This window comes from Sceloporus occidentalis, unplaced genomic scaffold (assembly GCF_023333645.1).
Source record: "Sceloporus occidentalis isolate IW3139 unplaced genomic scaffold, rSceOcc1.0.p SCAF_198, whole genome shotgun sequence".
Lineage (NCBI taxonomy): Eukaryota > Metazoa > Chordata > Lepidosauria > Squamata > Phrynosomatidae > Sceloporus > Sceloporus occidentalis.
Genome location: NW_028317178.1, coordinates 1,361,017 through 1,377,535, shown reverse-complemented (window position 1 = coordinate 1,377,535; position 16,519 = coordinate 1,361,017). Strand labels below are relative to the sequence as shown.

General features: G+C 40.0%; 1 protein-coding gene across 1 annotated transcript; it reads right to left on the bottom strand.

Moving 5' to 3' along the window:
- Positions 1 to 463: 463 nt before the first annotated feature.
- On the bottom strand, positions 464 to 4,413 carry LOC149278207 (zinc finger protein 503-like). Its single transcript, XM_089502236.1, has 2 exons — positions 4,207 to 4,413; positions 464 to 1,822 (listed from the first exon to the last, which is right to left on the bottom strand). The coding sequence occupies exons 1-2, from the start codon at positions 4,411 to 4,413 to the stop codon at positions 464 to 466; spliced, it is 1,566 nt and encodes a 521-aa protein (XP_089358362.1).
- Positions 4,414 to 16,519: the final 12,106 nt, after the last annotated feature.

Below are 16,519 nucleotides of genomic sequence, written 5' to 3'. Positions count from 1 at the left end.
TTTTTTTTAGCAATGAAATATTTTTTCGATTTTTTTTTCCCAGAATACATACAAAAAATACCAATTTTTTTTTTTTTAAATGAAAAATAATTGAATTTTGAAATTAGAACGCCGGCTCTTTACGTAAGAAACATGCATTGTATGTAATTATTATTTTTTGGGGAGGAAAAAGATTGTTACTCCCAATGAGAAGTTAAATTAGATACTTTACAATAAGAAGTCTTTTTTTTTAAAGTAACATTAAAATGATAATTGTCCCCAGATTAGGATTTATAATTTTTTTATTACCAGAAATTCACTTTTTTTTTAATGAGATGTCCTGCTTGGAGCTAACAGAAATAAATTAGAGTGTCCGTGGATCCAGTCCTAGGTTAAACACCCAAAAATCTCATTTTCTTTCCTTAAAAAAAACGCATTAAAACCAAGTATATTGTGTCCTGGTGTAAGCGCCCTCCTGTGGTGGCTATTGGTAGCCCAGCGCAGAAGCTGTGGTGAGTCTCTGCCCGTACAGGGCATAGGGTGAGTAGTAATGTCCTGTGGCAGCTGACATGGGCACCGGGGCACCTCCTGAGGGCAGGGGGCTTTTGGAGTAAGGGTGGTAGCGACTGGTGCTGAGTCCCAGGGGGTGGTGGTGGGGGCTGCGCAGGGTGAGAGAGCCAGAGGTGGGTCCTGTGGGGGGTATGTGCATGTGGCATGCCATGGCAGCTGCTGCCAGGGAGGAGGAACTGGGGTATCCGGGCAGGAGTTTGTCTGTGGCCCCTGGGAAGGTGGTATGAGTCCTCAGGTGATTCAGGAGCTCCTCGGAGGTGGAGAAGCGCTTGTCACAGGGGCCAGTGGGGGATACCCAGTTACACACGTGGGGCAGGGGGTCGTTGGGCAGCATGAAGCCATAGGGGTAGAGGGGGTGCCCGGGCAGGGATGGAGGGGAGACCCCATGGAGGGCGTGGCTGGGGTACATCAGGGGGTATCCAGATTTGAGGTCGTGGCCGCAGCTGCTATTTGCCCCCAGCTGGGAGGCGCAGTGGTAGCTGAGGCAGTAAGGGTCCCTGCAGAGGCTGGCGGTCATCACCGACGGAGGGGAGGCTCCGGTCAGGGGGCTGGAGGCTGCAGACTTGCTGGGGCAACCCAGGCTGCCCAGTTGGGCACCCACCATGGAGCTGCCTTTGGAGTGGTCCAGAGACACCCCGTGTGTCAGGAACTGGTGGTGGTAGCCGGCGTAGGCTCCAGCCAGGGTGCCAGGATAGGAGATGCCCGCTGGGGGCAGGGGGAACACGGTGTGGCCAGGCTTGTAGGGGGACACTGGAGCCACCAGCCCTGAGCCCAGCACCGATCCTGAAGAGCTGGAGGACACCGGGGTCGGGGAGGGGGCAGCTGACAAGCTCTTGCCCCCGACGTCAGACTGAGGAAGGTCCACGCTGTGCCGGCCGTGCGGGGAAGGAGCGCTCTTAGCGCACGGTTCGACCTCCTTCTTATCCAAGGCTTCCCCGGTGGGTTTGGAGTCTACAGACGGGGGAGGGGTGCGTGGGGAGCCTGGGCTGCCGGTCCTGGGGGTAAAGGGTGGGCAGGTGGCACTGGGGACACGAAATCCAGACTTGTCCCCCCCGGAGGACTCCTTCTTGTCGGGGGGCTTGGAGTAAGGCTTGAAGCTGGACTTGTCCTCTGCCCCTATGTCGCTCAGTTTGAGGGGGGCAGATTTGGGCTCCTTCTCCCCGGCGGTGGTGCTCCCAGTGACCGCAGACAGTTTGGAGGGGCTAGGATCCGGCTTCCCAATCTGAGAGCAGGTTTGGGCCAGCAGGGCTAGGGGGCTCTTCTTGGCATCCAGCTGGGGAGAAAGAAAGGCAGAAGGGTCAGCACATGTCCTCTGTGTCCCCCCAAAACCCCCACAAAATGACCCCCAATCTGGCTGCCAGGGTTTAAACCCACCTTAAAAAAATATTGCCCTTTCCCACAGTGGGGCCAAAGTTCTTAAAACAATTACAATGTAGCAAATATTTACAAACAAATCATTGTTATTTACAAACAAAATGGGGGAAAAGAAACAGAAATTCCAACTATATGATATTGGAGAATTTTTACCCAAACTTAACAGAAAATTACCCCCAAAAATAACCACATTTTACCCCAAAAACCACCTTATTGTACATTCAACATAGTTAAAAATCCAAATTTTTATGAACTGCAAAATGGGTGAATTTACGCATTCTCCCGGAGCATTTCGCAATTTGCCCAGAAACACGAATTCTGCCCAAAATATCACCCTACTGTATATTCAGTAAATATCATTTTTATTTATCTATGTATGTGAAGGGTTGTGTTTAAAATTGGCTATTCTCTGAACCAGATTTTTGGTTAATTTTAAAGATTTTTTTCCTCCATAATTCGTACAGATATTCTGCCATATCCTGATATGTGGGGGCCACAGAGAGGTCACTAGGGGGTGATATAGGTCCTTAATGCCCCCCTCAAACTATAACCTTTTTAAAAATCACTTACATTTACTGTAAATGTTTCCACCCCACGCAAAGTGTAATCCTATTATTTACACTCGTGTTTTACCCACTGTGGATGGTTGTAGAAACATTAAAAACACCACGAAGGTCCTTTTAATTAAATATGATTTACATTAACCTATAGTTTCTGTAGATTTCATTTTTTTTTTAAATTCTACATTTTTTTGTCATTTTACAATTCCTAAATCTCTGGATTTTCACGCCTCCGTTTTTTCCCGATTTATTCTGTCTTTTAATAAAAAATAGTTTCTGTTATTACTTTTGTAAATATTTTACATTTCTATCTTTAACATGCATTGTTTTTATTCCGAGGAAAACATTTAATCTATTTATTAATCTATTTATTAAATTGCTCTTGGATTTTTCCTTATTATTAATAATTATTATTCGTATTATTATTATTATCTGCACATAAGTTGTTTTATATATTTGCGTTTACTACGGGTGGCCATGAGGGTCATTCTTCCTGTAAGGCTATTTCAATTTAAAATGTAATAAAAAATATTTATTCTGCTTAGATCCTTTTTTTTTTTTTTTTTTTTTTTTTTTTTTTAAACCAAATCACAGTTTTAAATCGCTTTAAATAAACCAAAAAGAAATAAGTCTAATTTTAAGGAAAATATTAGGAAAATTATCCTACTGCTTCTGCTACATGTTCGGGTCTATATATAAGAGTATATTATCTATACATATATTATAAATCGATTTAAGGCTATACATACTACATATATATACACTAGCATATAAAAATATATATTTATAATATATATATATAATATGTATACATATATGTTAAATGTAAATATTATTTCTATATATTAGGGGTTGGTTTTATTATATATATGTATATTCGGCTTAGTTTTATTTATATATATGTATATATGTATATATATATATTGGGGCTGGTTTTATTATAGATATATATATATATACATGTACACGTACATGTTAAATGTATATACATTTATATGGATATAGACATTTTAGGGCTGTTTATATATAGTGGTGTACATGTAACTGTTGTTATATACATTACATATATATATATATATATATATATATATATATATATATATATATAGGTTGATACAATGTATCCGTGTATATGTAACTGTTATTATATATGATATATAGGTTGATACAATGTATCCGTGTATATGTAACTGTTATTATATATGATATATAGGTTGATACAATGTATAAGTGTATATGTAACTGTTATTATATATGATATATAGGTTGATTCAATGTATAAGTGTATATGTAACTGTTATTATATAATATATGTTGATACAATGTATCCGTGTATATGTAACTGTTATTACATGTATATTATGTTATATACAATGTATCAGTATATCTGCCGAGTATGATGCAGTTTAAAGAATTCTGTCGGCAGATGTAAAACAAAATAGCAGAAACAGCCCCAAAATGAAAGTAACTAAAGATCCCAGGGAGTTAACCCTACAGGTCTCCAGCCCCGTACACAGCCCTGATTTACAGAGACTGGATCCGTAAAGAGGGAGAGAACATATCGCTGGGGCGGAAATATTCCTACAAGATTCTATTAGCTGAATTCGCGGCTGCCTGGTGATAGAATGTACCCCGAGGAGGGCAGGAAGACAGCTGGGACTGGGAATCGTTATAGATCGGTACATTGATGATATATCAGGATAAAGGTGGTAGTAGTGCTTACCTCTATGGGGCTGACCGGGGTGGAGGGTAGGGGTTGTAGGTACTCCGGGTGTAGGATGTGCCCACTCCTGGCTGTCAGCATCTTCAGCACCTTGATGGGCAGCCTTCCTGCCTGTCTGTGGGGGTCGCTGGGGGGCACACTGTGATTACCGGCTCTTATCTCCCGTGGACTCTCACGACTTGTAGAAGCCAATGGGGAGCTGATCATGTCCCCCTAACCGGCATTTGGTGGGCGGTTGATGGTCTTTTTTTTTTGGACGGTAGAAGGGCTAAAAAAACAAAAGCCCGCAGTGGTGCAGATTAAACAAGGTAATTCCTCCTCGGGGGCAGACGAGCAGCTACAAATACACGGTATCCGCTCCTAGACCCTCCTGGGTATCGGTAACGTTTCCCCCCGCGTCCCGTGGAATCCTCCGCGTGATACAATGTATCTCTCTCTTGTTGGGAAATAATGTATGAGAAGGGCACGGGCTCCGCGATCAGCAGAGTGGCACGGGCTCCGCGATTAGCAGCAGGCAGCGGGGGCTCCGCGATCAGCAGTAGTAGCGGCCGCAGCTTGTTCCTTCGCTGATCACACGATTCTTTCCCTCGCTGATCACACGATCCCTACCCGTGTGCACGGTGCGATCAGCAGCTCTGCCTGCCTCAGCTCTTCACACAGCCTCTGAATTAGAGCTCACATTAAAGGCTTTGCCGCCTTCCAATCAAATGGGACCCCTAGGTGATTGGAGGGTCAAGCGATGTGACGTCCCCCTTCTTTCTTCTCTCTCTCTCTCTCCCCCCTCCCCAACCACCTCCCTCCACACCCATCACTCCCCCTTCTCCACCACCTCCTTCCCAAGCTATATTTTCTGCTTCAGGTTCCCGGCTGCTCCTTTTTTTTTTTTGTTAACACAGGATTTGGTTTGCTGTGATCTTCTGCCCCAGAGAGGGGGTAACAAGCGGGGCACTTTTACAACCCCCCCCCCAACCCCACCAGTCCTGAATAATACCCAATAATTCCCATATACTGGGCCCAGGAGCTGACACTCTAAATAGAGGGGTAACTTCCGCATGTGTTCTGGGAGTTGCCTGGCTTGAAGGGTTCGTGCTAAATGTTTCTAGCAAACAAATTAACCCCTTCTATTCTGGAGAGAGTCCGATTTAGAACAAGAGTCCGTAACCTCAAATGAGAGGTTTGGAGGCTAACATGTAAAGTAAGGGTGTTTTATGTCACGGAGAGGGTAGTGGCTACATGGAACAGCCTCCCAGAAGAAGTGGTAGGGACTAATACAGTGACAATACAGTTAAAGTTTTGGGGATATTCAGAATTCCTGGGCGTATTGCGGTCCTCGAGCCTCTAGAGTCTGGATGTCTCATTGGTCTATCACAAGTTTTACTTTACTGAGAAGGTGGTAGATGGGTGGAACAGCCTCCCAGCAGAGATGGTAGAGGTTAATACAACGAGGGAATGTAAACATGCATGGGTGGTTTTTGGTGACGCATTCGCTTAGTTAATCTTAAAACGTGACTTGGTTGGGGTTATTATAATACCCCCTGGGGGTGTGGGGGGGCATACCGGGTCAGAACGTAGCTCTATGTGTTACCGGGAGACTGGGGGACATTATTTTACGCTCCTGCCTCACAGGGATGGGGAAATGCCCCTATGGTTTTGCACCAGGGCTATGCAAAAAAAAGAGGTTCTGGTGCAAAGCTTAAAAATTGTCTTATCACCATAGCAACCAATGTAGCATGCTGTTGGTTGCTACGGTGACACCCCTGCGCTTTGTATAATGAAATATATATTGCTTTATAAACTCACGAGCATTAGGCAGTTGAGCCCCTTCCAGTACTCAAACTAGGGCACCAGGGGAGGAGAGAGAGGGGCATCAGGGGAGGAAAAAGGACCGCAGCAGTGACTGGAGAGGGACTAGCCAAACTTATCAGGGACTCTAGGCAGGTATGAAGTCGCAACAAAGTTGTATTTAAGTTTTGGTGAGTAAATAAGTTCCCCTAATCACTGTATGAGAGTATTATTATTAATAATGATACAATAATAGAATAACAACAACAATAATAATAATAAAATAATAATAATAATAAAATAATATAGTAATAATAACTAGAGACCCCTTTTACCAAACCTTCAGCTATTTTGCAGGCTAATAAATTCACTTAAAAAAAAAAATTTAGGTCAAATATATTATTTATTTATTTATTTATTTTTTACCTTTTTAACTAAAACACCACAATAGAAAACTGCTAGTTTCTGCAACAGTCTTCATTCTAAAGCCCCATCCAAAGGCTGCATTGCAGGGTAATACCCTGCTCTGGCTCTGCATCCTCTGCTGGGTATGAAGGGGGTATTTGGGTGGTCCCAACTTACCCTGCAGCCCCCAGGATAGTAAAGTACCCCCTACCACAGCTCTTTGCAGTCCACTCAGTGCCCATAACCAAGGAATTGCCTCTAGGGATGGAGGGAGGGGGGGTCCTGTGAGCCCAATGCAAAGGCTGCAGAATGTGAGGATCACATGTTTGTCATGTCCCTCCCTCCCTTTGCCCCCCCACCCCTCCATCAATTGTCAATGTGACTTCAGTAGCATCACTCATTTGTGTGTCAGGCTGTGTCAATCCACTCCTGATTTATGTCAGCTTTTGTTGCTGATTACAAGGCAAAGTGGAGTAGGATGGGGGGGGGGGTATTGGGGAGGGGGGGTGTATGGGAAGGGGGGGGGGGTGAGAATTGGTTTGAAAAGACTCATTCACTTTAAAGGAAACAGATCCTCCGCAGCCTCTCAAGGAAACCTGCACCTAGCCAACCCACCTGGCATCCAAAGGGTTAACCGGTGAGGTCACAGTGAGGTCATACCACCCTGCACATCACTGCTGAGTATGCTGAGACATTTCATGTCTATTCTCTTGGTTTTTTTTGGGGGGGGGGGTAATGGGTTTTGGGAGCTCACCTAACTGGCACCTAAATGGTTAATGTTTTTTTTATTTCTTTGTATTATTTCTTATTTTTGGGGGGGTTAGCTAGAATGTTAATACCCCCCAAACACACCCTGCTCCTCTGCTTTTGGAAGGGGGGGGGGTACATTACTTTATGGGAATTTAACCCCTGCTCTGCCTGTAGAGGGGATGGCAGTAACATACTATTGTGTGTCTGTCTTTCTGTCACTGCTGCCAGTTATGAGTTATTCCTCCCCTGTTGTGTTTATTTTTTTTTTTTAAGGGGGGGTCGGATTAAGATTGACAAATCTGGAGAATCCCTGGAATGCCAATAAACTGACACTTTGCAGAAATTATGGTTTGGGATCAAAGCGAAACCCTCCAAGCAACAACCCCCCCCCCCCTCACAATTACCCCATTTACAGATCTGCCCTTTCTGAGCATCTTCTTAAGATTTTGTTTTTTTTTTGTTTTTTTTTGTGGTGGGGGTTATTCCCTTCTTAGGGCATGTGGGGGACACTTATACACCCTTTGTATGCTGGATCACAAGAATACTTTACCTACATTTTCATGTTTAATGCTGCGTTGTAACTGTAACCATGTTCCGATTAACATTTAATCAGGAAAAACATATAATAATTATAATATATAGATAATATATTATCTAGATATATTATGTCACAATTATAAAATAATATATATAATATTATATATATACTATTTTATATATATATTGTTTCAAAAATTATTAATTATAAATCTCTTTTTCTCTCTCTCTCTCTCTTTATATATATGTATATGTATATAATGTATGTATATAATGTATGTATATATATATAATGTATGTATATAATGTATGTATATATGGATATAATGTATGTATGTAGGTATACAATGTAATAATGTGTGTATATATGTATATAATGTATGTATATATGTATATAATGTATGTATATAATGTAATAATGTATGTATATATGTATATAATGTATGTATATACGTATATAATGTAATAATGTATGTATATATGGATATAATGTAATAATGTATGTATATATGTATATAATGTATGTATATATGTATATAATGTAATAATGTATGTATATATGTATATAATGTATGTATATATGTATATAATGTATGTATATATGTATATAATGTAATAATGTATGTATATATGTATATAATGTATGTATATATGTATATAATGTAATAATGTATGTATATATGTATATAATGTAATAATGTATGTATATATGTATATAATGTAATAATGTATGTATATATGTATATAATTGTATATTAGACAATTAGATGGATAATACATTTAAGATATATATATATATATATTAATAGTAATATTATTATTATTAATATTATTATGGAACTGTTTCTCCTAATATGGTCTGTATTTTTATGAAATGTTTAACATATTCCTGCTGCAATGGCAACAAATAAAACGTTTTTAAAATGTGCCTAATCCGGTAATTACTTGCGGTTTGTGTGTAATAAGTTAAAGTTTTTGTTTTGTTTTTTTTTGTTAACAGAAACGTGTTAATTTTTTACACTTGCCCCTCTGTGTGACATCTTGGCCCACACATTGTGACACCAGGAGGTACAGCCACTTTAAGATAAAGCCTCCCACCCTCCCCTTTCCTACCTGAGAGGTCTAAGTGCCCCTGGGGGCAGTTAGAGGACCTGAGTGGGGGTTTATGTAACACAAGGATGTGTATACACACACAAAAACACTTTCATTTTCAACCTGTTACCTAAAAATACCCCTGGGAATTACATAAAAAAAACAAAACACAATCCTCCAAAAAAATATGTTTTTTATTTTAATTTTTTTTTTTTTTTTTTAGAATTTTTGGAAAAATTTGCAAAAAAAAAAAAAAAAATAATAAGAAAATTATTTTCTCTGATTTAACTAATATCAGCCTCTACACCTCAAAGATAACCACTCCACTCCAGCAATAGGGGTTCTTTTTGATGACCCCCCCTCCCCAAAAAACGACCGTAGAGGCATAGGAATCGACCTATGTCCAACCCCAAAGCATTTTTTTTTCCTCCCCTGAAACTCTCCCCACTTCTCCCTTTTGTTGTCAAGTGGAAATGATAAATTGGGTGAAGTGAAAAGTCTGGAGAGCTGAAATCCTTCATTTGGGGACATTTGCATTAAATTCCCTGGAACAGCTGCTTTCTTTACAGGACCAGAGAGACTGCTATCTGTTTCCTTGGTGTGTTTGTCCTGCCTCCTGGGGTGAAATATTTAAGATTAATTACCTGGAGGTGGTGGGAGTCATGAAGAAGGGAGGCCTAAAAAAGAAAGATTTTAATTATATTTTTGTAAACCATGCTCTTAAATTGCCACAAAAAGAGGCAAAAAAAAAAATGCTTTTGGAATTTAAATTTATTTATTTATTTTTTTAAATCTATAATTTTTGTGTCTATTTTCCAAGACGTTTGGCCTTCCTTGAGACCTACAGGAAGACATAATGATTTATTTATTTTTTAAATTACAAAATCAGCATTTTTTTTTTTACCCAGAAATGCTGCTCAAACAAACCTGTGATATTTTGCCATCGGCGGGATGAATTTTTTTTTTCACATTTTTGTTTTCTTTTTTCAATTTATTTTTTCTTCTCATGTTTCTTTTGATCTCCGTCAGCTTCATTTTTTAAAAAAAAAGTGAAACATTGTAATGTAACGTTTCAAGGGAGTAAAAAGATTAGCGAAAAAAAACGAAAGGAGAAAAAAAAAAAAAAAAAAGAGGAAAATTAATTAGAAATCGCCCTGGTCTCCTGTTTTTTTTTTCTCTTTTTTTTTTTTCCCCTACTTTTGGAAGACTTGTCAAGTCGATTTTATTTGCACACAATGGAAATGATTTATTTTCTCTAAGAAAGGAGTGGGATGGAGGAAAGAAAAAAAAAAAAGAAGTGAGGATGAAAAGGAGAAGTTTGGAAATGCCTTGAAGTATTCAGAGTGGAGATGGCTAATCAGTATTGAAAGTCGGGGCAGTTGGGCAGCTGCCTCCTTTCATGTCAGCCTCCATGGAAGGGCTCAATTAAAAGCCTATCAGTTTGTAAGTAAATCAACGCCTATCAAACTTGTCACATCAAACAAAGAGATTATTATTGCCGTCCACCCACCCTATTAATCTGCTACTTGGATAATCCTCTTGACAGGTCAGGCTGGTGAGAGTCAAACCCTGGAAAGGAATCCGCCTGGTCCGGGGGGGGGGGGGGGGGGGGGCAACTCAGGAAAAATGCAGCCTTCTAGCCCCATAGAGCTGGGGAGGAGGAGGTGGTGGAGGCTGCACCTGTCCAGATAGGGTAAGAGGCAATCGGTAGGGGTAATAAGAACATAAGGCGACCCACCAGCCAAGGTGAGAGGAGGCTGCACCTGTCCAGATAGGGTAAGAGGCAAACGGTAGGGGTAATAAGAACATAGGGCGACCCACCAGCCAAGGTGAGAGGAGGCTGCACCTGTCCAGATAGGGTAAGAGGCAAACGGTAGGGGTAATAAGAACATAGGGCGACCCACCAGCCCAGGGGAGAGGAGGCTGCACCTGTCCAGATAGGGTAAGAGGCAAACGGTAGGGGTAATAAGAACATAGGGCGACCCACCAGCCCAGGGGAGAGGAGGCTGCACTTGGAAGATGGAGTAAGGGGCAAAAGATGGGGGTAATAAGAACATAGTGCCAACCCCACCCCATGGAAGAGGAGGCTGCGGCTGTCCAGGGTAAGGAGCAATGGGTGGTATAGTGTCACCTTACCCCGGGGGGTAGGAGGATTGGGTAGAGGGGTGACCAACATTTGGGTCAAAACACACGAGGGATGGGGTAAAACTCTAAACATTGGCGCCCTTGGAGCAAACACAGCAGTATTTACAGCAGCGTGGCCCCATGGTCTCCACTCACTAATGAAAGGTGTGTTAGGGTCCCCTGGGGTAGAATACAAGGGCAGCTAGGATGGGGGGGGCATTTGTTTTAGGATTTTTCTACAAATACCAAATATTTATTATCACGTTTCCGGACGCGGGAAGCGGGGATTTACATTATTTCCACTAATCAATAAATACATCTCACGTCTGGTTATTGGATTCCTATCAGAGTCACGGCTGCCGACCACCCGCCCCAATAATCACTATTTATTACACACCAAATAAAAAATACATATTATGTATTTTCAGAAAAATATCTCTATTTCTCCCAAAATTGTAGCATAGGCAGCGGAACAGAGGCCCGTTCTCCTGCTTGGCCCCCGGTGGCCCTTAATCTTCGCATGTGGCCCTCCGACACTGCAGTTTCACCACCGAAGGATGATCTACTAGCAGTAAAAAAAAAATAAAAAATGAGATTCTGAGAGTGGTGTTTTTTTTTTTTAAATTTTCCAGCAAAAAAACAAAAAAAAAATAAAAAAAAATTCTGTCTTTATTTGTTATTCGCACTAAATCCCTGACACTTTCACGTGTCAGAAACCTCCCGGTGACATCGCTTTATGGCATCATTTTTGCATTTTATTTCCAGGAGCTTTTCTCTTTCGAGACAGCTTGATTGAAAAGCACTGATTTCAAAGCATAACTTTTTTTTCTTTTTCTTTTTCCTCCCCATTTTTTTTTCTATTTGCTATAGCAGCCTTTAGGCAGACTGGGGAGGGGGGGGGGGAGTGAATAATCCGACCCAAAGCTGATATTTAGTTACAGCAATCCTTCAAAAGTTCACAAAGTCAAATAAATAAAGAGACAGCATCGGCTTTCTGGTTTTGCTGTGGAATTCGCGGTTTTATTGACAAACTGTAAAACCCCATCTCTGCGTCACATAAGTCTTGTTTTGTCACCAAAGTGTCACAAAAATATTCCAGGAAGAAAAAAAAAACCCCAACAGGAGTTAAATGTATATGTGCCCCTCCCCCCACAAGCAAGAACAGAAGTGGGATGCCTATACATTGGGTTAATTATTATATATGCAATAACAATAAGAAATAATCGTATAATTATCTAATAATTATAATAACTATGCTATTGTATATTCAGATATAAACAGTAACATATAATTAAGAACGGTACCCAAAATACATAGATAGAATTTAGTTTTTTTTTAGAATAATTTAATTACTTTTAATAATAAAATTAAATAAATACGACCAATAATTCAATTATTAATTATAAATGAAATACCGCTATTACGATTACTACTGAGAATTTAACACAACGTGATTTAAATATTTCATGTATCCACATCAATGAATATAATAATAATAATAAAAATAATAATAAAAACAATAAATAATAATTATTATTATTATTTCCCCCAGGCTGCCTATAGCACATAGAAAGGGAAGCTTTTTTAGCATTATTAAATATTATTATTATTATTATTATTATTATGTCCCCCAGGCTGCCTATAGCACATAGAAAGGGAAGCGTTTTTTATCATTATTAAATATTATTATTATTATTATTATTATTATTATGTCCCCCAGGCTGCCTATAGCACATAGAAAGGGAAGCTTTTTTTAGCATTATTAAATATTATTATTATTATTATTATTATTATTATTATTATGTCCCTCAGGCTGCCTATAGCACATAGAAAGGGATGGATTTTTTTTAGCATTATTAAATATTATTATTATTATTATTATTATTATTATTATTATTATTATTATTATTATTATTATGTCCCCCAGGCTGCCTATAGCACATAGAAAGGGAGGCGTTTTTTATCATTATTAAATATTATTATTATTATTATTATTATGTCCCCCAGGCTGCCTATAGTACATAGAAAGGGAAGCGTTTTTTATCATTATTAAATATTATTATTATTATTATTATTATTATGTCCCCCAGGCTGCCTATAGTACATAGAAAGGGAAGCTTTTTTTAGCATTATTAAATATTATTATTATTATTATGTCCCTCAGGCTGCCTATAGCACATAGAAAGGGATGGATTTTTTTTAGCATTATTAAATATTATTATTATTATTATTATTATTATTATTATTATGTCCCCCAGGCTGCCTATAGCACATAGAAAGGGAAGCGTTTTTTATCATTATTAAATATTATTATTATTATTATTATTATTATGTCCCCCAGGCTGCCTATAGCACACAGAAAGGGAAGGATTTTTTTAGCATTATTAAATATTAGTATAATTAATAAAATATCTTTCTCCACGTGTCATTATGGGATATCTGACAGTGTCCCTACTCCTCACAAAGAATTATTTCCCCTGTCAGCGCTCAGACACAGCATATGTATAGATCAAAACCCACATATGAAATATATTCTCCTGATTAGTGATAACTAGAGGGTATCAATCACTTTTATACATGGATAGATATACATATAATATATATACCCCCCTCCATGAATGTATATATATACATATACTATGCGCATGCACACATGTGTAATTAAAACCACTTAGAATACTTGGGTTTTATTTTATTCTTTTCTCCTCTCCTGGGGGTCGTTAGCCAAGAGAAGATAATTTATCTCCTCTCTCATCTGGAGCTGAGCTCTGCCATACATCATCAGAGGAAGGTGCAGAATGATCCATAATGATGTAATATATACATTAAAAGGGTTGTATGGGCCATCAGAGTTTGGCTAAAAATGTAAAAGCCCCCCCTTGATTGATAACAGGGGTAGCTGGGGGTATTTTGTGCTGAGGCTGTCAGCCTCTTGACACAATGCCTGAGTTATTAGGGCAGAGAAGGGCAGCTATAAATTTCCAGCTTCAAGCACAGAGTCTCTTTATTGTCTGCATGATGGATTGCTCTCTGTACTAGACTCCAAATACTTCGCATCGCCCTTAAATGGGAACACATTTTTTCGCGGCCATAATTCATGTTTTTTAAATAGAAAGTTTGAAATGCCTGCCTATATTTCACCGCTTTGACATATTTATGAATCACTCCCTGCATGCAAATATAATTATTTAAAACACCGAGGTGACACATGGGTTTAGAAATCTTCCAAATGCTCAGAAGTGGAGTGAATTTCCAAAAAAAAAAAAAAAAAAAAACCCAGAAAAAAAATAATAAAATAAATAAATCCTAAACTGAGCAGTGATGTGAAAAAAAGTGCTTCCTGCTGCCAGACTTTTTTTTTTATGTTTTTTTTTTCAAAGTAGAGTATTTGTAAAAAATTAAAAAAATAATTAGTTAAAAAAATGTACAAAAAATCATTAAAAAAATTCTCTAAAAACTACCATAATTGGTTTATTACGGTAAAGCAGATATCGCAGGGTTATATATATTTCTCTCTATATATAATGTGTTAAAATATTAGAAAACCAGCCCCCGTCTAGTCGCCTGCTTCTCCTGCTGTAAAGACTCAAGCCTTCATCAGTCGTCGGTCTCCTCTTAGAGTCAGGAGTCTATCCCGTGCATGTTTAATCCCCTCACTGTATTACCTTCTACCACTTCTGCTGGGAGGCTGTTCCACGTATCTAGGATTCTATGATGATCACAGCTTTTTGTGCAGTTAACAGTCTGTGGTGCATTGAGCTGTCTGCGTGCCTGTGTATGGCTGTCTTATGCTTTTACGTCCATTTCTAGCTGTCTCTTTCTTCTTTGTGTGTCTCGGGGTGCCCCCCCCCCCTGTTTTCTCTCGCAGCATGTCTGTGGTTCTGTTGAAAAAGCTCATCTCGCTAATTGAAGACCAAGAGAGATGGAATCCACTTGGTTCGTTTCCATTCTGACGGCAGCTTCCTGAGGCTGCTGTGATGTCATCAAAACACCGGGAGCGGCACTTCCCCTTTAAATTGCGTCCTTCTTTTTTTATGGCGAGATCTAAGAAACCCGTCCACGATGACCGGCCTTGGGCCGATATTTACACACTTGGCACCGAACTTGAATATTTTCAGGCTGAGCGTCTCCGTGTAACAAATGCTATTCATTATATAATGCCAGAGGAGGCTGCCACATACTAGCGGATTGTGGGTGCAATAGTATGAAGAACTGGGGCTCCAACTTGCCTCCTGCTATGATTGAGTGCCGTAGGATCTTATACTTTGGAATATCCTGTGCGAGCCCCCCCAAAAAAATAAGTAAAAAAAACTATTAGATTTGGACTTGAATGGCTTTCCTATGTTATGGTCGCACATGTTTTGAGGCAGCTGCCTCCAGCGAACCATCTTGGAGGCCACCTTGAAACGTGCCAGAGACCATACGTGGTCCACAGAACCCAGGTTGGGCAACACTGCCTTTGACATCCTGGTTAGGCTTTTGTAACGTAATCAGTCTTAGAAGTTGCAGGCTGATCTTTCTGGTGGAGAAACCAAATAACAGCTGTTTCTGGGAAAACATGTCCTCCATGCCAGGGGGCAACCTGTCAGAGATAACTCAATGCCATATGCTTTTATTTTCGTTTTAACGTCCTTTATGGTCCCAAATGGCTCTGCAGAACCATATGAAACGGGGATAAAAGTAATCGATGGAACGTTCTTCCAATAACAATGGATCCCAGCCTTTCCGGTGGGTGTCATCCCGACGAGTCACTTCTCACGGAGTATTCATTCCTATCAAGGTGGTTATGTTCCAACAGAAGAAGTTCCCAGCTGATCACGGTAACATTTGAAAGGTACAAGAGGAACACTCATCAAATATACATCTGAGGTGGGCTTTCAAACCAGTTTCAGGAGCAAATGTCCCCTGGGCTTCCGTTTTGAAGAGCTATATCTTCAACTTAACAGAGGTGGCAATGACCGGTTTTTCGATGGCATCTACCCTACGCTGGATCTCCTGAGTTTGCAGGACATTCGGTTTAGCCAGCACTAGAGAGCGCTGAAAGATGTTATGAGTTATTTTTTAATTCTGAGACCAAAATAACCAGGTATCTTCAGAATGCAAACATTTAAATAATTAATAATCCCCATTAAACCCCCCCCCCCACAGAGTCTGAACGTGATCGCTGATCTGTTAAGTAGGATTGATGAATATAAGTAGATTGAGGATCACGCATGGCAGGAGTTTTGACAACTTTTTAATGGTGCTGAGGAACCGATGACAGATATGAGTCACCCGTCCTATCCATCTTCCCCGTATGCCGTGAATCTTCTAATAAAATCAAATTCTTGGGATTTGTCTGACATTTATTACACGTTACCTACAATTCTTTGAGACAGTAAAAGGAACAATCTTAATCTTCCTTCCCATTAGTGCTGGTAGATAGACCCACAGTCAGAAACCTAGTAGAAGCTCGATGTCCACCTGTGATGTCAAGGTGTGGTGGCCACCAAAGACTTCTGTGCCGAAGCATTGTGTTCACATGTGAGACTCATGGTGTGGTGGCCACCACAACTTCACTGTTGGATGGTGTGCAAGTTAATGGAGGCCAGGAGACAAGTGACCTTTGTAGGAGAAGCTCGAT

Bases quoted from the DNA above. Each gene is read 5' to 3' on its own strand.
- LOC149278207 (XM_089502236.1), bottom strand. From the start codon at position 4,413: ATGATCAGCTCCCCATTGGCTTCTACAAGTCGTGAGAGTCCACGGGAG. The intron at 1,823-4,206 runs GTAAGCACTACT...CTTTCTCCCCAG, and splicing joins CCCCGGTCAGCCCCATAGAG to CTGGATGCCAAGAAGAGCCC.